General features: G+C 39.9%; 1 protein-coding gene and 1 non-coding gene across 2 annotated transcripts in view; one reads left to right on the top strand and one right to left on the bottom strand.

The window, feature by feature from the left end:
* Positions 1 to 21,092, bottom strand: part of DERA (deoxyribose-phosphate aldolase) — a 118,073-nt gene that overhangs the window by 75,322 nt on the left and 21,659 nt on the right. The window contains exons 2-4 of the mRNA XM_040235265.1: positions 3,943 to 4,040; positions 2,094 to 2,241; positions 128 to 223 (exon numbers count right to left, since the gene is read on the bottom strand). Coding sequence (XP_040091199.1) covers positions 128 to 223; positions 2,094 to 2,241; positions 3,943 to 4,040 — 342 coding nt within the window. The remainder of the gene's footprint in view (positions 1 to 127; positions 224 to 2,093; positions 2,242 to 3,942; positions 4,041 to 21,092) is intronic.
* Positions 13,739 to 13,845, top strand: LOC120859004. Its single transcript, XR_005720020.1, has one exon. It is a non-coding gene; the product is annotated as a U6 spliceosomal RNA (small nuclear RNA).

The raw sequence follows: 21,092 nt of genomic DNA, 5'->3' as shown, positions 1-21,092 counted from the left end.
CCAACTAGAGAAAGTTAAAGTACAGTCAAGATAAATAAAATAAAATAACTATATAGGCAATACCTCAAGGTGTCTGAGTTGAAGGGAAACATACTGAAAAAACGACAACAGAAACCACAGACTTTACCTGATGCCACTGGGATGTCACAGCCTGCAGCCTTTAGAGCTTTCACTGCATCACACACGCGGGCAGGATAAACACAAACAGCAGCTGTAGTGATGCCTATGGAGAAAGGAGGCATAACAGGCTACTTCATGTGAAGTTCAAGTCACACAATATGCTTTTAATTATTATTTATACTTCAACATTGGCAGAAATCAAAACCAGAGAAAAAAATGATCCTCCTATGACATTGCAACAAATTAAAAGGCTTTTACTTTCCATATTCCCTTCTAGTTCCTGACAACATGGATCATTTTCTCATCCTTAGAGAATAAAATTTTTTAATACATTGTTCCTGGAGGTTAATATAGTACCATTTTTTGAAAAAATATCCTAAATGGTAAACAGTGACTTTGAATCAATGAAAGTGTTTTATTTCATGTAGATAACAAAATCTAAGTTTTTACAGGGTTCACACAGGACAGTAGATGAAGAAAAATAGAAGTGAACCTTGCAAGATAGTACAGGCAGACCTTGGAGATAGTGCAGGTTCAGTTTCAGAGCACCGAAATAAAGTATTGCAATAAAATGAGTGACAGGAATTTTTTGGTTTCCTGGTGCATATAAAAGTGATGGTTACCCTATATTGTAGTCAATATTAAGTGTGCAAAAGCATTATCTTTAAAAAGTACGTACCTTAATTTAAAATTAAGGTACGTACTTTTTAAAAACATAATGCCAAATAATTACAATGGTAATGTCAAAGATCACTGATCACAGATGACCATAAAGAGTATTACAACAACGAAAAAGTGTGCATTACTGAGACAATTATCAAAATGTGACAGAGACAAGAAGTCAGTGAATGCTGTTGGAAAAACAATGCCAACAGACTTGCTCAATGCAGGGTCGCCACAAACCTTCAATATGTAAAACACAGTGTCTGCCAAGTGCAGTGAAACAAGGTATGCCTGCACTGCAAAATGACATGCCACTAATCCTATTCTCTCTTTTACAGAAAATAATAAAATCTGGATCTGGAGCCCTCAGTTTGAGGAATAAGCTCTTAAATTAAAAAATCAAAGAGACACTATAAAACAGTAGCATAAGACTCATATAAAGCTGCTGCTTTTAAGTGTTATAAATGGTAGGTGTTTTATCATCAGCGTAAAAGAAACATACTAAATACTTTCTAAATGCTACGCAGCTGTTTAGATCTGTAAGTTATCTATTAACACAAACTATTTGTGAAAAAATGCCTGCATTGGGTCAATGCAGCATTAGTTTCATTCATTAGAGACAGGCACCTAGGATCCACGAAAGATCCCTTCATGGTTTAGATCTGGCTCCTAAAACTAGCCCATTGAGGAATGAGGCACACTGTCCTCTCACCCTCCAGGTCTCAGTTTTCACATTTAGAAACAAGGGCATTCACTCTCAAAGTCTCCTCCATTTCTAAAATGTTGAGGTTCTAAACTTATGGCAACTTAAAGTCTTTCCTTTCATGTACATGAAGAGAGTGAATATAACTTTTTTTTCAAAAGATCTAACCCAATATACAAGCTGGCAATATTTCCCATTTGTATTTTATTCTCAAAAGCATTTCATTTACTCACAGAAAATACTTTATGTATGAGATGTGATTATTAAGTAATGAGACTGGCTTTTTCACACGTGGCTAGGGAATCAGAATCATAGTATTTGAGTCACTAGACAGAAAATTTCCAAAACTGAAGAACTGGAACGAAAAATAAAGAAACTCAATACTTGCAACTTTAATCCATGATGGGGAAGAACTGACCTAAAAATGAGACTCAGATTCTCTCTCTGCTGTTTTTCAGAGAAGAATCTCAATTTTATTACTCTGCATATACAATTCTATCACAGATTTTATTGTTACTATCATTTCAGCATTCAAATCTTAAGCCTTCTTAGATTCAGTGATTGCTACTATAAAAAAGGTAAACACCAGAAAGACGGTACACATTACCTTTATCGTGCATATTTAAAGCTTTTAAGAGGTCTTCCCGGATTGGATACTTGGCTTTATAACACAGCCTTTGAACGTTGGAAGCTGTGTCATCACCTGAAAGTGTAGTAAGATCTATACAGGTAACAGCCTTCAGGAGCCATGCAGCCTGGTTTGAAGAAAAGTAAAAACAAGGTTTAAAAAAAATAATTAATCTCCAATCCAAAACCATTAGGTACATAAGGGTGCTAAAATCTCATGTCTAGGGACTTCCCTGGTAGTCTGGTGGTTAAAACTTCACCTTCTAAGGGAAGAAGGGGTTCTAGTTCAATTCCTGGTAGGGGAGCTAAGATCCCATATGCCTTAGGATCAAAAAACCATAGCATTAAAAAAAAGCAACACTGTAACAAGGTAAAAAAAAGACAAAAAGGAAAAAAAAAAAAAAGGTCCACATCAAAAAAATCTTTAAAAACAAACTTCTTTAAATAAAATAAAATCTCCTGTCTATGCTGTTCTGAGGCATACATTCTGATGCGTTCAAGCTTTGGAAGGAATGATGCTAAAGCTGAAACTCCCATACTTTGGCCACCTCATGCGAAGAGTTGACTCATTGGAAAAGACTCTGATGCTGGGCAGGATTGGGGGCAGGAGGAGAAGGGGACGACAGAGGATGAGACGGCTGGATGGCATCACGGACTCAATGGATGTAAGTTTGAGTGAACTCTGGGAGATGGTGATGGACAGGGAGGCCTGGCGTGCTATGATTCATGGAGTCGCAAGGAGTCGGACACGACTGAGCGACTGAACTGAACTGAACAAGCTTAACCAAAAAGATGAACGTTACATAGAGTAAAATAAAAGGGAAAAAAATTGCTTATAAACTTTTTTCCTTCCACAGATACCCCAAATGGAAATTTCTAAAAGAACATGTCTCCCCACATGTGACTTTTGCATCTCAATACAAGGAGACTCAGAGTTGGGTTGCCATTTCCTTCTCTAGAGGATGTTCCTGACTCAGGGATGGAACCCACGTCTTTGCATGCCCTGCATTGGTAGGTAGGTTCTTTACCATTGAGCAACCTGGGAAGGTTCTACCCTGATGGGACCTGGAATGAGACACAATAAAGGGTCTCTACTTTCTTTTTTTTTTTTCCCAGTTTAATCCAATTTCAATTTTAAAACAATATTCACATTTCACAACTCATTCAAATAAATTCCTTTTATCTTTTCAATCAGATTATTTCTAAGGATGAGCAAAATGCAACCTGTCACCCTAAAGGATTCAATCACGATATTTTGCCTCATTTGTGGAATGAACTCTGAATTCCTTTCCGTCCTGAGATGCATAGCATCTCTTTGGTTAGTACATACTGAAGAATATGCTGACCACCAGTACTCTACAAAACACCATTTTTCAAATTTTGAAAGATAATTTGGGAAAATTAATCGTACAGTAGACATGATGATCAAAGAAGATCAACTCTCATAGCCTCAGGACCTCCAGCAATGGACCCACTAGCTTTAGGTGCCATGGTTTTAAAATTACAATAGAAGACAACCAAAGGTGTGTCTAAGAAACTGAATAAGTATGTTGAGAAAATATGCTATTTAATTCACTCATGAAAATAAAAATGCCTCATATTCATTTGCAGCTTTGCCACTTAAGAATGATAAGATGTTAACCTGTTTGGATAAGCATGTTATCTTTCTCCAACCTATCTTCATCATATATGAATTATTAAGATAAGTCATGGACAGCTACATTCTTTTAAGTTGAGATGCAGCTTGAGTGAAATTCAGTCTTGTGGCCTTGAGGGAAGAGATCAGGCCTGTAAAGCAAGGGAAAGAGTTTTTTAAGAAAAGCCCTTACCTGCCACTCCTTTTTCACGGGTCTACGAGCCTGGATTTGTTCTGCACGTCTTAGCACTGCTGGTTTATTCACTTGTATTTTGGAGATCCAGCTAAGGTCTAGAAGCAAAAAGAATAACAACTTAAAACTTGAAGATTTTATTAAATACATTCACTTGTTTTTTACACAGTCCTCAAAAGGAAAGACTTATCAGTATCAAAACTTTTATTTACTTTTTTATTTTTTTAAATTTTATTTATTTTTTTATTATTTTGGCTGCATCTCATAGCATGTGGGATCTTGGATCCCCGACCAGGGATCGAATCCACATCCCCTGCATTGGAAGCGTAGTCTTAATCATTGGACCACCAGGGAAGCCCAAAACTTTTTTTAAAAAGTTATATTTCTTTTCCACTCAACTATAAATAACTTTCTTGAAGGAAGCCCGGCCATGAGAAGTCCTACTCTGTGCAAAATCAAATATATTTGGAAGTAGGAGAACCTGTACTGATTCATTACACAGATACACCTAATGGTGGAGGAAAACATAAGAGAATAACATTGTGTTATTCATGTCACAGGCTTCATTTTTGCTGGCAGAGAGTTATTTGGGAGTGCCCAGTCCAGGAGAATGAATGGTTAATAAACATATAAATGAAATGGGGCTGGTACGCGGGGATGACCCAGAGAGATGTTGTGGGGAGGGGAGTGGGAGGGGGGTTCATGTTTGGGAACGCATGTACACCCGTGGTGGATTCATGTCAATGTATGGCAAAACCAATACAGAATTGTAAAGTAAAATAAAAAATAAATTAAAAAAAATAAAAAAATAAAAATAAAAGTCTTTCCTTATTAAAAAAAAAAAAATCACTGGGGCTTAAAGAAATCCTTGATCAATATCCCCTCACTGATAAGATTAACATCTATTAGATGCTGATAGGATATCCCCATTCTTTCCTCAAAGGAGAATTTCTCAAAGTGTATTAGAAATTAGAGCATTAAAATAAAAAAAAAAGTCAGAAGAGGGAAAAGAAAAAACAAGCTGCTCAAAATTCTGGGAGAGGGACTTCCTGATGGCCCAGTAGTTAAGACTCCATGCTCCGCGTGCAGAGGGCTAGGAGTTCGATCCCTGGTCAGGGAACTAGATCCTGAAGCCGCAACTAAGACCTGCCACAGCCAAAAACAAAAACAACAACAAAATTCTGGGAGACATCTCTGTTGCTTGTTTTGAAATGCTCTCTCCTATCTGTAGGGCTTCCCTGGAGGTTCAGCAGTAAAAAATCTGCCTGCCAATGCAGGAGACAGGAAACGAGCACTCGATCCCTGGGTCAGAAAGATCTCCTACAGGAGGAAATGGCTACCCACTCTAGTATCCTGGCCTGAGAAATCCCATGGACAGAGGAGCCTGAAGAGCTACAGCCCATGGGGTTACAAACAGTCAGACTCGACTGAGCAACTGAGCACACACAAAGCTTGACAAATAAGATCTGCATATATTTAAGGCGTATGTTTTGATAAACATATACACTGTGAAAGAATCACCACAGTCAAGCTAATGAACATTGCCTATTACTTCACACATTTACCATATTCTTTTTCCTTTTCATGTATGCTGAGAACATTTAGGATCTATTCTCATAGCACATTTCAAGTATACAACACAGCACTGTTAACTATAGTCACTCTGCTGGACTATAGACAAAAGATAAAAGATCTTCAGGAATTCCCCATCTTGCGTAACAAAACTTTGTATCCCAGTTGCTTCTCATTAAAGGACTTTTGGATCTCTACGAGAGAAGTTGGGACTGAAACATGAATAAAATACCTGAGGACACTCCCCTTAATTAAAAAATAATTTTTACTACAATTTCCCACCAAAAATCAGAACCCACGAGGCTGGCTCTCATACGTCTCAGACACCACTTGCTAGAGGTCTTTGCAAACCATCTCTGGGAGAATGTAATAGGATCACTTCTCTCACAATATCAGCCTCCACTGCTAAAAATATCTTTAGTGGTCATAAAATCAGCCAGTCCCACAGTTAATCCAGCCACGGAATTTGCCTCTGTGACCTCCCATGATAATGAATTATATAAGTGACTATCCCATTTTATTAGCATTTAATTTGCTACTCTTTAATTTCATCAGATAACCCTTGTTCTCCTATTACGGGGTCTGGGGAAAAGAAAGGACTGATTGGCCTTTGTTATGTCCTTCATAATTTTTAATATTTTATTCGAGTACCCTTTAGCATCTCCTTTCTCAGAGAAGTGATTCTAAGGCACACAATCTCATCAGGACCATAGAAGTTTCTCTTAGGGGGCCAAGAGGGGTTTCAAGCACATGTGTCTTTGGGGAGAATAGGCATAAAGCCATAATTAGAAGGTGATAACTCTTTTTCAGAAAACTCTTCCATGGAGAAAATCCCAGTGCTCCTCTTAGTATGCCATTTCAGGGGCTTTCAGGCCCTTCTTTCAATTATAAATTTGTTCTTAAACACTCTTTTCATTTTTTTTAAAATCATTATTGTCTTTCTTACTTAAGTCTCTATGGAGACAGACATCATTTTCCTTGAAAATCGACACTTCACCTTTCCATCACTTCCTCTTATGTTCATGACTGTTCCTGTACTTCTTCCCAATATTCCTAAAAAGTGTAATGCCAAATGATAACTCCACAAAAGGAGGTTTATATTGTATTTTGATTTTATCTTTGCTCCTAATAGAGAAAAATACATGGTGATATTTCATTAGATTTTCTCAAATTTGGAAAAGTAAGAAAGATTAAATTTCCTATGTTTTCACTTCTCATTCTTTCTAGGTTTTTATACCTAAAATTGTACCACTAAATCTGTGCCTTAGTGGTTGTCCCCCAAACAGTCGGTTCTTGAGATGCATTTCCATAGTATATTTTTAATCCCAGCATCTATTACAGAGTACCTCTTCCTATTGTAGGCACCCAGATATCTATTTTTCCTGTGTTGTTTATCTTCAGTTCTAATTTGCAACTTGCTAGGAATCACTCACAAATGGCAAGCACAGAAATAGGTGCTCACTGAGCCCACCACATCGCAGTAAATTTATTTTTTTACCTTAAACACTGAACAACTGAAGTATCAACTTCATTGTGTCTAGTCTTTCAACCTTAACCTTGGAAAAGGTTAGCTTTAAAAAAAAAAAAAAAGCCTTGGATGTCTATATATCTGATCCAGTCAAGATCAGAAAATATTCAGTTTATATTAGTGAGAAGACCCAGCCTTGCCCAGTTTCTACACAGTAAAGATATAAGACAGAGACTGTGCTAGGAGCTTCATTTCTAACAGGTGGGGTCTAGAATGAGTCTTCATTTGAAGACCTAATCTAATATCCAAAAATATAAAATACATTTCTGTTGGTATATGTGCAAAAAAATAATAGAATATAGACCAAACTGATAACAATGTTTGTCTTCAGAGGTAGAATCACGTAAGATTTTTACTTTCCCATGTTTTATAGTTACATAATACTTAAAACTTTTACAAAGAGCATGCATTACCTTATTGAACAGTAAAAGCAAAATATACTTAACTCTTTGGAATTAAGAGGCATTGACAGCAGGAAAAAAGGGAGGGAGACTAGAGTAGGTAAGATGACTGCTGCTATAGCCCAGGCATTAGCACACGTAATGTGTCTCTGGGGCATTTCACCACACCAGTACTTTAATGACCAATCCTCGGCCACAGAGCTCTTCCACAAAGCCAACCGGACGTGACTACAAGGAGCCAGGCAGATATGATAAGGTCAGATGCCACTTTAACTGCTTCCATAGAAAAGGTCACCAAAAACCTTAGCACCAAATGTCTCCAGGCAGAACCTTATTACTATATGAACCATATATGATACCAATGGGGCTTCCTTGGTGGTGCTGTTCATGGACTTCTCCAGGCAATAATACTGGAGTGGGTTGCCATTTCCTTCTCCAAGGGATCTTCCTGACCCAAGGATCAAACTCCCATACACTATGTATTTGGGATTAGGCTTTTTTATTAAAAAAAAAAAAAAAAACTATCAGCAACAATAAGCTCAAAATAGTATGTTTAATGAAAACTTAGGAACTTCTGTGGTGGTCCAGTGGCTAAGACTCCACACTCTCAATGCAGGGGACCAGGGTTTGATTCCTGATCAGGGAATTAGATTTCATATGCCACAACTAAAGATCAAAGATCCTGTGTGCTGAATCTAAGACCCAGAGTGGCCAAATAAATAAATACTCTTTTGAAAAATTAAATTCTGAATTTCCATTTCTCAGAAAAGTTCATGATCTGCAGTTTGCACAAAATGCTTCTCAACATTTCAGTTCAGTTCAGTTCAGTCACTCAGTCGTGTCCCATTCTTTGGGACTCCATGAACCACAGTACACCAGGCCTCCCTGTCCATCACCAACTCCCGAAGTTCACCCAAACCCATGTTCATTGAGTCAGTGATGCCATCCAGCCATCTCATCCTCTGTCGTCCCCTTCTCCTCCTGCCCCCAATCCCTCCCAGCTTCAGGGTCTTTTCAAATGAGTCAGCTCTTCACATCAGGTGGCCAAAGTACTGGAGTTTCAGCTTCAACATCAGTCCTTCCAATGAACACCCAGCACTCATCTCCTTTTGGATGGACTGGTTGGATCTCCTTGCAGTCCAAGGGACTCTCAAGAGTCTTCCCAACACCATACTTCAAAAGCATCAATTCTTCGGCACTCAGCTTTCTTTATAGTCCAACTCTCACATCCATACATGACTACTGGAAAAACCACAGTCTTGACTAGATGGACCTTTGTTGACAAAGGTCAACAAAATATCTCTGCTTTTTAATATGCTGTCTAGGTTGGTCATAACTTTTCTTCCAAGGAGTAAGTGTCTTTTAATTTCATGGCTGCAGTTACCATCTGCAGTGATTTTGGAGCCCAAAAAAATAAAGTCTGACACTGTTTCCCCATCTATTCCCCATGAAGTGATGGGACCAGATGCCATGATCTTCGTTTTCTAAAAGTTGAGCTTTAAGCCAACTTTTTCACTCTCCTCTTTCACTTTCAAGAGGCTCTTTAGTTCTTTACTTTCTGCCATAAGGGTGGTGGCATCTGCATATCTGAGGTTATTGATATTTCTCCCGGCAATCCTGATTCCAGCTTGTGCTTCATCCAGCCCAGCGTTTCTCATGATGTACTCTGCATATAAGTTAAATAAGCAGGGTGACAATATACAGCCTTGACGTACTCCTTTTCCTATTTGGAACCAGTCTGTTGTTCCATGTCCAGTTCTAACTGTTGCTTCCTGACCTGCATACAGGTTTCAAAGTTTATCACATGCCAAAATATCTCTACAAAAATATCACTGATTCCAAGACCCAAATCTGCTTAAAAGGACTCATATCTACTTAAAATATTAGCAGTTATGTTAAGAAGCCTGTGTTTAACGATGGCAATTTCATATAGCCTCAGCAGATACAGTTACATAAAACTATGAAGCATGACTTCTCATTTAGATAAAATGAGTATTCTATATAGTGCTTGTTTTTACATCCCAAATTTCTAGTGTATGTTTAAGGCAGCAGTATTTATTAATTTGTTGGCTCCAGAAGCAGAAGAATTTTACAAACAACTAGAAAACGCCATTTTATATCAGTCATGGGTGTTTTAAAGAGAAAAATCAGCTAAATTAATTCAAATATTGGCTCATTTTTTAAAAAATCTAACATTAAATTCAAGAAAAAAATTTTAAGTCTGTTTTGTTGAAGGTAAAACACCTAACATTATGTGACTACCACTATAAATTTAAACAAGTTAGCATTGAATAGATCAATTATTTGATTTTGCAGAGATACCAGAGATGCAAATTTTGTTGGAATATAGCATCAAAATACAAACAATGTTCTTATTAAGAAACTGAGGAAGCAGAAAAACACTTAGATTTGGTTGTAATAGATACATAATTTATAATTTCATCCAAATAAGTTTTCCCATAGTCTAACAATCAAAGTGCAAGCTATAGCTGTCAAATTTTAAATATTTTACATATACACAGAATAAATTAACTACCTGATCTTTGTGGGAAAACTGATGTTTAATTAAAAATAAATACTGTGCTCTATCTTTTTACTGGTTATCATCAGTTGAATGATAGGAACATATGACTCTTTGAAGAGGAAGAACAATTTTGTCAATCAATCTAAGCTGACATATGTCAGTCATGAACTATTTTATAAATAAGACTTTTAAATATTGGCTTTTTTTTTTTTTTGAAAATCAGTTGAAAAATCTTTGAAAAAAAAAACCACTGGAAAAGACTCTTGAGAGTCCTGTGGACAGCAAGGAGATCAAATCAGTCAATCCTACAGGAAATCAACCCTGAATATTCATTGAAAGGACTGATACTAAAGCTGAAGCGCTAGTACTTCGGCCACCTGATGGGAAGAGCTGACTTATTGGAAAAGACTCTGATGCTGGGAAAGACTGAGAGCAAGCAAAACGGGTGCGGGGCAGGTGGGGGGGGGGGGGGGGGGGGGGGAGGGGGGGGGGGCCAGGAAGGGGTGTGCGACAGAGGATGAGATGCTTGGATGGCATCACTGACTTAATAGATGAGCTTGAGCAAACTCTGGGAGATAGTGAAGGCCAGGGAAGCCTGGCGTGCTGCAATTCACGGGGTCACAAAGGGTCAGACATTACTTAGAAACTGAACAACAACTAAGTATGCACTTTCCTGGTGGTCCAGTGGTTAAGAATCTGCCTGCCAGTATAGGGTTCAGGGGTTCCCCTGATATAGGAAGACCCCATGTGCCACAACTACTGACTGAGCCTACCTGCCCTAAAGCCCTTGCGCTGCAACATGAGAAGCCACCACAACAAGAAGACTGTACACCACAACTGCAGAGTAGCCCCCACTCACTGCAACTAGGGAAAGTCCTTGCACAGCAACGAAGACCCAGTGCAGCCAAAACTAAAATTAAAAAAAAAAACTATTATGTAAATAAAACATCCAAAGCCTCCAGTTTCTGAAACATAGTGAATTACAATTATTTGTTGACAACTGTTGGCAAATATCGCAAAGAAGACGACCCTGAAATTTATCCCTCTGCAAACGAGAGGGCTTGAACAAATTAAACGAGATTTCAACCCATGTACAAGGCTTAATTTTAAAATTCTAAAATTGTACTTGGGCATATCTCAACCTATCTGATTTGATTATTATCAATCATTGTGTAAGGGCTTCCCAGGTGGCACTAGTGGCAAAGAACTCGCCTGCCAACGCAAGAGATGTAAGAGACTAAGGTTCAATCCCTGGGTTGGGAAGATTCGTTGGAGAAGGGAATGTATTCTTGCCTGGAGAATCCCATGGACAGAGGAGCCTGGCAGGCTACAGTCCATGAGGTCGCAAATAGCCAAACATGACTGAAGTACATTAGCGTGCATACCTATCGCTGTGTAACAAACTACCTCAAAATGTCATGCCTAAAAACAGCAATTCTTTTATGATTTCTCCTCACACTATTGGTTGACTGGGCTCAGCAGGGCGGTTCTGTTGTTGCTCTCACTTGAGATCAGCAACTTGTGACCACAGCCAGATGGTGATGGGGCTGCACTCCCAAGTCCTGTGCCTCAGGGCACCTCCATGTAAGTCCAGAACATCCCCTTCTTTACCAACCATTTCCAACAGGGCAGCTGAACTTCCCAAAGAGCTGCTCAAGGCTCCCCAATCATACCACAGCTGTTAATCACTTCTGTTTGGTTACAGCGAGTCTCAGGGAGAGTGAATCAGTGCAGTGGAGGACAATACAAAGACATCAATTTCAGAGACCTGGTCCCTCTTTGGAGACTGGCTACCACAAGCTCCAACATTAAACTGAATTCACTGATATTCTGTACTGGAAAGAATTTAAATTGGGGTTCTACACCTAATTCCAATGTGGGGAGAAGCAGTTTTTTATACCACCATGCAATGCTTAAGACACCAATGTAGGACGAATTATCCTACAATTCATCTAAATTATGACACTATCTATCCAGAGGTATTTTCATCAGATTCCCCAGGTTAAGCACTCAATCCCACAAGAGTGCCCAGCCCCCAACCCCACCCCACTCCACTTTGGACCCCAGGTGCAAGTCCAGGTAGGTTACCACACAAGCTTCCAACTTACCATTGGAGGTTCCAATTAATCTGAATTCGATTGATCTGCTAGAGCAGTTCAGAAGACTCAGAGAAATATTTTGCTTACTAAATTATCAGTTTATTATAGAAGGACATAACTCAGAAACAGCCAGATGAAAACATGAAAAAGATGCAAAGGGGAAGGTACAAGAAAGGGCAAAGAGCTTCCAAGTACTCTCCAAGGGGTCCTGAGTCACCCTGAATCAGCACATGTTCCCCACCCAGAAACTCTCCAAACCCCCATCCTTTGGGGATTTTATGAAGACTTCACTACATAGGCATGACTGATTAAATCACTGCTCATAGATGACTGAACTCAACCTCCAACCCTTCTCCCTAACCTGGAGGTCAGCTGGGGGAGTGAGACAGAAAGTTCCAACTCCCCTGGGGGAGAATGGATACATGTATATGTGTGGCTGAGTCCCTTCTCTGGTCACCTGAAACTATCAAAACATTGTTTCCTAATTGGCTATGACCTCTCGGCAGACACTGAATCTACCAGGTGCCTTGATGTCTGTATGCTAAGTCACTTCAGTTGTGTCCAATTCCGTGTGACCCCATAGACTACAGCCTGCCAGGCTCCTCTGTCCATGGGATTCTCCAGGCAAGAATACTGTAGCAGGCTGCCATTTCCTTCTCCAGGGGACCTTCCTGACTCAGAGTTCAAACCCAGGTCTCTTATGTCTACCTGCACTGGCAGGAGGGTTCTTTACCACTAGCGCCACCTGGGATGCCTATAGTCATACCCCAATGGGCTATACTCCAGTACAAAATAAAAAGGTAAAAAAAATAAATAAATAAAGTTCCAACTCTCTAATCAGTGGTTGGTTCTCCAAGCACCAGCCCTGATACTTAGCTGAGGCCCAAAAGTCACCTCATTAAATAACCCAGGGATTGAACCCAGGTCTCACATTGCAGGGGGAATTCTTTACCATCTGAGCCACTAGGGAAGTCCCATTAATGTAACAAGACACCTTTACAGCTCTCATCACAGGAAATCCAAAGAGTTTAGGAGCTCTGTGCCAAGAAGAATAGATGAACACCAAATATATATTTCTTATTATAAATCACAATACCACAAAAATGAAATTGAGACAGCCTGTGATTTTATAGTATATGAATTTAGTAAAACATTCAAAGAAAATCAAGACCTCTTTTTTGACAAGATTTGTCTTATGAAAAGTGAAAGTCACTCAGTCGTGTCCAATTCTTTCCGACTCCATGGACTATACAGTCCATGGAATTCTCCAGGCCAGAATATTAGAGTGGGTAGCCTTTCCCTTCTTCATGGGGTTTTCCCCACCCAGGAATCGAACCAGGGTCTCCTGCACTGCAGGCAGGTTCTTTATCAACTGAGCTATCAGGGAAATGGAGCAAAATACATTAACTGTTAAACTATTTGTACTAAAATATTTACATATTCCAATATTTAAAAAATGAGAATTGAGAATGGTCTCCATTTATACAATCTGTTCTAAGTGTACCAAGTACCAAGCATTTGTAAATATTTTCTCAATTAAAAATATTATGTTCCACACAGAAAAATCAACTGATTGTATCAAGGATCTCAAATTTAAGAAACATAAAATGAAAGTATGAAAAAATTGCTGGACATTTTAATACTTTAAGAAATTTTAAAAAACTACTCTTCAGTGCTCGCTTCAGCAGCACATATACTAAAATTGGAATGATACAGAGAAGATTAGCATGGCCCCTGCGCAAGGATGACATGCAAATTCGTGAAGCATTCCATATTTTTACATTTCTCCAAAGAAGACATACGGATGGCTAACAAACACATGAAAAGATGCTCAACATCACTCATTATTAGAGAAATGCAAATCAAAACCACAATGAGGTACCACTTCACACCAGTCAGAATGTCTGTGATCCAAAAGTCTGCAAGCAATAAATGCTGGAGAGGGTGTGGAGAAAAGGGAACCCTCCTATACTGTGGGTGGGAATGCAAACTAGTTCAGCCACTATGGAGAACAGTGTGGAGATTCCTTAAAAAATTGCAAATAGAACTGCCTTAAGACCCAGCAATCCCACTGCTGGGCATACACACCGAGGAAACCAGAATTGAAAGAGACACATGTACCCCAATGTTCATCGCAGCACTGTTTATAATAGCCAGGACATGGAAACAATCTAGATGTCCATCAGCAGATGAATGGATAAGAAAGCTGTGGTACATATACACAATGGAGTATTACTCAGCCATTAAAAAGAATACATTTGAATCAGTTCTAATGAGGTGGATGAAACTGGAGCCGATTATACAGAGTGAAGTAAGCCAGAAAGAAAAACACCAATACAGTATACTAACACATATATATGGAATTTAGAAAGATGGCAATGATGACCCTGTATGCAAGACAGCAAAAGAGACACAGATGTGTAGAGCAGACTTTTGGACTCAGAGGGAGAGGTCGAGGGTGGGATGATTTGGGAGAATGGCATTGAAACATGTATACTATCATGTAAGAAATGAATCGCCAGTCTATGTCTGATGCAGGATACAGGATGCTTGGGGATGGTGCACGGGGATGACCCAGAGAGATGTTATGGGGAAGGAGGTAGGAGGGGGGTTCATGTTTGGGAACGCATGTACACCCGTGGTGGGTTCATGTCAACATATGGCAAAACCAATACAGTATTGTAAAGTAAAATAAAGTAAAAAAAAAAAAAAAACAAAAAAAAAACTACTCTTCAAAAAACTACCAATGGCATGATATCAGAGACTTTTACAACTAAGAAACTAAAGCTGAGTAATTATTCAATTTACACTGTAGTGCTAAAATAATTTATACAAATACATTTTTATTTGTGCATGTGAATATATACTCTTTTACAATGAATTTTTTACAGGTTTTTTAAAAAATGTGAGAGTTGGACCACAAAGAAGGCTGAGCACCAAAGAACTGATGCTTTCAAACTGTGGTGCTAGAGAAGATTTTTGAGAGTCCCTTGGACAGCAAGGAGATCAAACCAGTCAATCCTAAAGGAAATCAACCCTGAATATTCATTGGAAGGACTGGTGCTGAAGCTGAAGCTCCAATACTTTGGTCACCTGATGCGAGGAGCCAGCTCACTGGAAAAGACTCTGATGCTAAGAAAGACTGAGGGCAGGAGCAGAAGAGGTGACAGAGGATGGATGATTGGATGACATCACAGACTCAATGCACATGAGTCTGAGCAAACTCTGGGAGATAGTGAAGGACAGGAAAGCCTGGCATGGTGCAGTCCATGCAGTCGCAAAGAACAGACACAACTTAGTGACTGAACAAAGAACAAATCAAGTCTTAGATTTGTGCTGGTTAATTTTATGCATCAACTTCACTGGGCCTCAAGGTACCCAGATATGTGATTAAACATTATTTCTGCATGTGTCTTGTGAGGGTGTTTAATGGATGGGATCAAGGCCTAAATTGGTGGATGGAGTAAAGCATATTGCCCTCCCCAAGGTGGGTGGGCTTCATCCAATCTAATGAAGAAAGACCTGAATAGAATAAAAGGCTACACACACACACACACACACACATATACACATATATGTGTGTGTGGCTAGGTATGTATCTATCTGTCTATCCATGTACCTACTACTGGTTCTAGTAATAGACTAATATAAGATATAACTTCCAACTTAAAATATAGAAGATACAGAAGTAAGTTAAACGACATCATGAGGAAATAATCAGATAAATCTAGAAGCTGGGTCAATCCACAGGTCTCATAACCTAGCATCATCAAACAGCAATTTATTTTGTAGCAATAATTAACATACAGAAAATACAGAAACCAATATGAAAAGCTTGTAATAAGAAACTGATTCACAACTATAAAATAGCAGACTAAGAGTTATGTTTTTTCCTTCCCAAACTTTAAAATCTAAGTATCTGGGACTTCCCTGGCAGTCCAATGGTTAAGACTCTGAGCTTCCAGTGCACGAAGCTCCATCCATCCCTGGTGGGGGAAATAAGATCCTATATGCTGTGCTATGCAGCACAACCAAATAAATAAATAAATAAATATTTAAAATATAATAAATAAAAGTGGTGTATAGCATACACTACATTTTTTAAAATGTAAATATTTAACTTTCTACTAATACAAATGTGTAAATCAAATTACACTGAAACTCACTTATATAGGTATGTAAAAACTAAACTATACATTTAGGATTAGAACATTCTGCCTGGAGAATCCCATGGACAGAGGAGCCTGGCGGATTACAGTCCATGGTGTTGCAAAGAGTGACTGGAGTGATTTAGCAGTAGCACCGAGTCTGCATGCTTTACTCTCCCCCAATCCTAATTCATATGTTGAAACCTAATCACCAAAGTAATTGTATTCAGAAGTTAGGCCTTAGGAGGTGACAGGTCATGGGATGGAGCCATCACAAATAGGATCACTGCCCTTATAAAAGAGGTCCCAAAGAGATCCCCTGACCCTTTGCCATGTGAGTTTATAGTGAAAACACAGCCACCAATGAGGAGACTGGTTCTCATCCAACATCAAATTTGCCAGCACCTTGATCTTGGACTTCCCAGCTTCCCAAACTATGAGAAATAAATTTCTGTTTCTTATAGGCTGCACATTTCACGGTACTTCCGCTACAGCATCCTAAACATATATCAACATTTGTTTTTTAAAATTACAGTGAAACTCTACAGGTTAAAATATCATAGCAGTGGGTGCCCATGTTTTTAAATTCACCTCAATGTATTTACAAAGCTAACATATTTTTCACTTTTCAAAATATCTTTAACTTGACGTCCATCAATTGTCTTTCTAAGCTCTCCTCCAAAGAGTTCTGTTAGCACTAACAGTATTATTTGCCATGATAAAACTGGTATCAACCAATGACTGACCTCCCTGGGCAAAGAACAGCAGTTTTTCCTTTGTACTCTTTTTGCTATTGTTTAAATATGTTGAAATCTATGAAAAAAGCAATACTTTTTACTCTGTTGGCATTTTTCTTAAACCCTTAAGGGAAGCATTATCAAAAGGCTTTTCAGAAACTAAGCTGTTATTTCTCCAGGTTCCCAGTATGAAGCATTTCATTAACTAGTTCAAAGAACTCTTAACCTGCCAGGTTGGGACCATATAGCTTTCCTCAGCAGTCTACATATCAAAGTTGTTTGAGAAATATACTGTTGGCTTGAGCCAAGAAGTCAAAGAAAGAGGCAGTTAAAATATCCAATAGTTCCCCACCCTTTTCGTTTTTAATTTACTAGAGTTCTGAGTGAGTTCACTGTAAAACTTAAACAGCACAGTGGTAACACAACCAAACCCGCAGGCCATCTACTGAGGCCTTGTACTAGATTGCCAAGGATAGAGATTAACCGAAGTGTAAGGAGCATCAGCTCTGGAGACACAGCAGTGCCCTGGAAGAAAGGAATTCTAGCTTCTGGTTCTATGATATGAGCATCATTGGGTCTGGAGCTGGAAAACCATGGATGGCTGTTTATGGACCATTGCCTCCATGTCAGGCACTTGTTAGCTACCTCACAATGTTTTTATAGTACAGCTGGTATGATGATGCAGGTCTTCTGTGATTAACTTACCCACCAAGATAGAAAGCCATTGCTGACAAGGAGGAAAGAAACAGCCAGCTTTGTGTGACAGCCATCATTCAATGGATCTGAGCAGGAATGCTAAACAGAGGGCATGACAGTGCAGAACAAGGCAGGAGCTTGGGTTCTAGCTCCAAATCCATCACTATGAGAAGACCAGGACAGCCAGGAAGATTCCAATGAGTCCACCTGCACTGATTAGCAGAAATGAACTACAAATCAAGGAGAGGGAAGACATTTCACATACTGGGTGTAATATGAATAAAGACCAAATATGGGAATGGTGATGGCTTGCTCACAGAACAATTAAGAATGACCAAAAGTTCTGTTTGGGAGTAAAGATACAGCGGCACAGGTAAAGTGCTATAAAGTCACAGGGAATCTTGAAATTTAGCCAGAGGACTCCACAATGTGAAGTACTGGAGAACTACTATGAATTTATTTGATCAGTTGGTATGTCAGACATAATAGAAAGGCCAGGGGCGGTGGGAGAGGGAACTATAGCCCAGTTTCTGCCAACTGTATAATGAACACACGTGTGCACGCTAGGTCACTTTGTGTGTTGCTCAGTCATGTCTGACTCTTTGCAACCCCATGGACTATAAGCCCACCAGGCATCTCTATCCACGGGGATTCTCCAGGCCAAGAATACTGGAGTGGGTTACCATTTCCTTATCCAGAGGAATCTTCCTGACGCAGGAATTGAACCCAGGTCTCCCACATTGCAGGCAGATTCTTTACTATCTGAACCACCAGGGCCAATCCCAAGTCACTTTAGTTGTGACCAACTCTTTGTGATACTAAGGCCTATATCCCATCAGGCTCCTCTGTCCATTGGATTTCCCAGGCAAAAATATCGGAGTGGGTTGTTGGCAGGCAGGTTCTTTACCACTAGCACCACCTGGGAAGCCTCATAATGAACACTTACTTTCTCAAAATCTGGGAGGAAAAAAATAAAAGTTAGTTTAAAATAGTTAAAAGAAATGGTTAAATAGGAAAAAGAAATAGGGCCAAATGGGTAGGTTCTTTTGCCTTTGATATCAAATGATAATGTCAAATGAAGATACAAATAAAATGGGGACATTCTGAAGATGTTTAGAACGAGGATAACTTGGAACATTTACATATACTCTCTAATATATGACTGCGAAAACTTGAAGATAGATCACAACGGACATAAAAAGGAATCTGCATTCAAATCAGCTAGAAACAGATTTAGTAAGCCCTATCACACTAGGTGGACTTCCCAGTTGGCGCTAACGGGAAAGAACTCGCCTGCCAGTGCAGGAGATGTACGAGACGAGGGTTCAATCCCTGGGTCAAGAAGATCCGCTGGAGGAGGGCATGGCAACCCACTCCAGTATTCTTGCCTGGAGAACCCCAGGGACGGAGGAGCCTGGTGGGTTGCAGTCCATGGGGTCACAAAGAGTCGGAAACGACTGAAGAGACTTAGCACAGCACAGCACAGCACACTAGATGCCAAAATTACTGAGTTGGCCAAAATTATAGCTATGTTGCAACCAAAAGATGTGAAAATAAGAGTAGAAATAGGACCTTAGGTCTTATTCTACCTTTTTAATGAGTAAACAAGGGACACAGTGCTATGAAAGTTTAAGAGAAAGTGAGGATCTGCACTTCCCAGGCCATCTAGTGGTTAAGACTTCAAGTTCCGATGCAGGGGGCACAGGTTTGCGCCCTAGTCAGGGAACTAAGGTTCCACATGCCACAAGGTGCAGCCAAACCGGAAAAAAAAAAAAAAGTTCCTCTTTAAAAAAGAGAGAAAGTGAGAGTCTGCTGGTGCAGGAACTAAAAAAATGCCATGCTGAAAGAATCACCCCAACAGCTGTGAAGGGGAAGAGATAAGGGGAGGTGGGGTAGCTGAGAAGGCAAAGAACTGCATTCTAAGTGAGACCCTAGGGTGGAAGAATTCAAGTCAAATATATTTTCAGTTCAGTTCAGTCGCTCAGTCATGTCCGACTCCTTGCGACCCCATGAATCGCAGCATGCCAGGCCTCCCTGTCCATCACCAACTCCTGGAGACATCAAAGTTTTAAGTCTGGGATGCATCATTTTAATCTGCCCTAGGATTCTAAAAGCATTTCAAAAGTTCTTCAAACCCTTAGTTTGAATACTTAGATTTACATAACAGCTAATCTAAATTTCAGTATCTGCTTAAAACTAGTCTGCTGCTGCTGCTGCTGCTGCTAAGTTGCTTCAGTCTTGTCCGACTCTGTGTGACCCCATAGACGGCAGCCCACCAGGCTCCCCCATCCCTGGGATTCTCCAGGCAAGAACACTGGAGTGGGTTGCCATTTCCTTCTCCAATGCCAGAAAGTGAAAAGTGAAAGTGAAGTCGCTCAGTCATGTCCGACTCTTAGCGACCCCATGGACTGCAGCCTACCAGGCTCCTCCGTCTAATCGGTCATATTACTACTACAGAAACGAACCAACAAATCTCAGGTGACATCCAGAAGACAAAGTCAACAAGCAACAGACAAACTAACAAGAAAAACTTGCAACTAATGTAATCATTCGACTCCTCACAGGGTCCAACTTCTCATACCCAATGTAGTAAGTTTAAATCTGGATTCCTAAGCAAACATTTCATTTAGAAACTCATTGCTGTTATTTACATATCTGAAAAGGACATGGTATTAATTAGTTGGGCTTCCCTGGTGGTTCAGACGATAAAGAATCTGCCTGCAATGAGGGAGACCTGGGTTCCATCCCTGAGTTGGGAAGATCCCCTAGAGGAGGGCATGGCAACCCACTCCAGTATTCTTTCCTGGAGAATTCCATGGACAGAGGAGCTTGGCAGGCTGCAGTTCATGGGGTTACAAAGAGTCAGACACGATGGAGCGACTAAGTACATTACTTAGTTAATATAACTAACCACCAAAAGAAAGAGTGCCTTTGGTATTACATCCCTGGTGCTGTTCTTCTGATTATATGAACTACTGTAACAAACTGACAACTTACCTGGTCACCCTTACAAGACACATCTACTCAAATAAATTTATAAGCCTTCTGCCTAGAATGGGGCTTCCCAGGTGGCTCAGTGGTAAAAGAATCTGCCTGCAATGCAGGAGACATGGGCTTGATCCTTGGGTCAGGCAGATCTTCTGGAGAAGGGAATGGCAACCCACTCCAGTATTCCTGCCTGAGAAATCCCACGGACAGAGGAGCCTGGTGGGCTACAGTGCATGGGGCCACAGGAAGTCGGCCACGACTCAGCAGCTGAGCACACATGCACGCTGCCTAGGATACTCTCCCCTCATCCTCACCCAGCTGGCTCCTTTCTCATCCTTCAGATACCAGCTTAATCATTCTCGAGGAGGCCTTCCTGTCACCCCACATACATTAGGTGCCACTGCTAACGTGCTCCCTCAACACCTTGTACTATTTCTGTCGTCAAGATTACAGTAGA

The sequence above is a fragment of the Oryx dammah genome, unplaced genomic scaffold, assembly GCF_014754425.2.
Source record: "Oryx dammah isolate SB20612 unplaced genomic scaffold, SCBI_Odam_1.1 HiC_scaffold_29, whole genome shotgun sequence".
NCBI lineage: Eukaryota > Metazoa > Chordata > Mammalia > Artiodactyla > Bovidae > Oryx > Oryx dammah.
The sequence above is the reverse complement of the archived record's forward strand: the minus strand, read 5'-3'. Positions and strand labels throughout refer to the sequence as shown.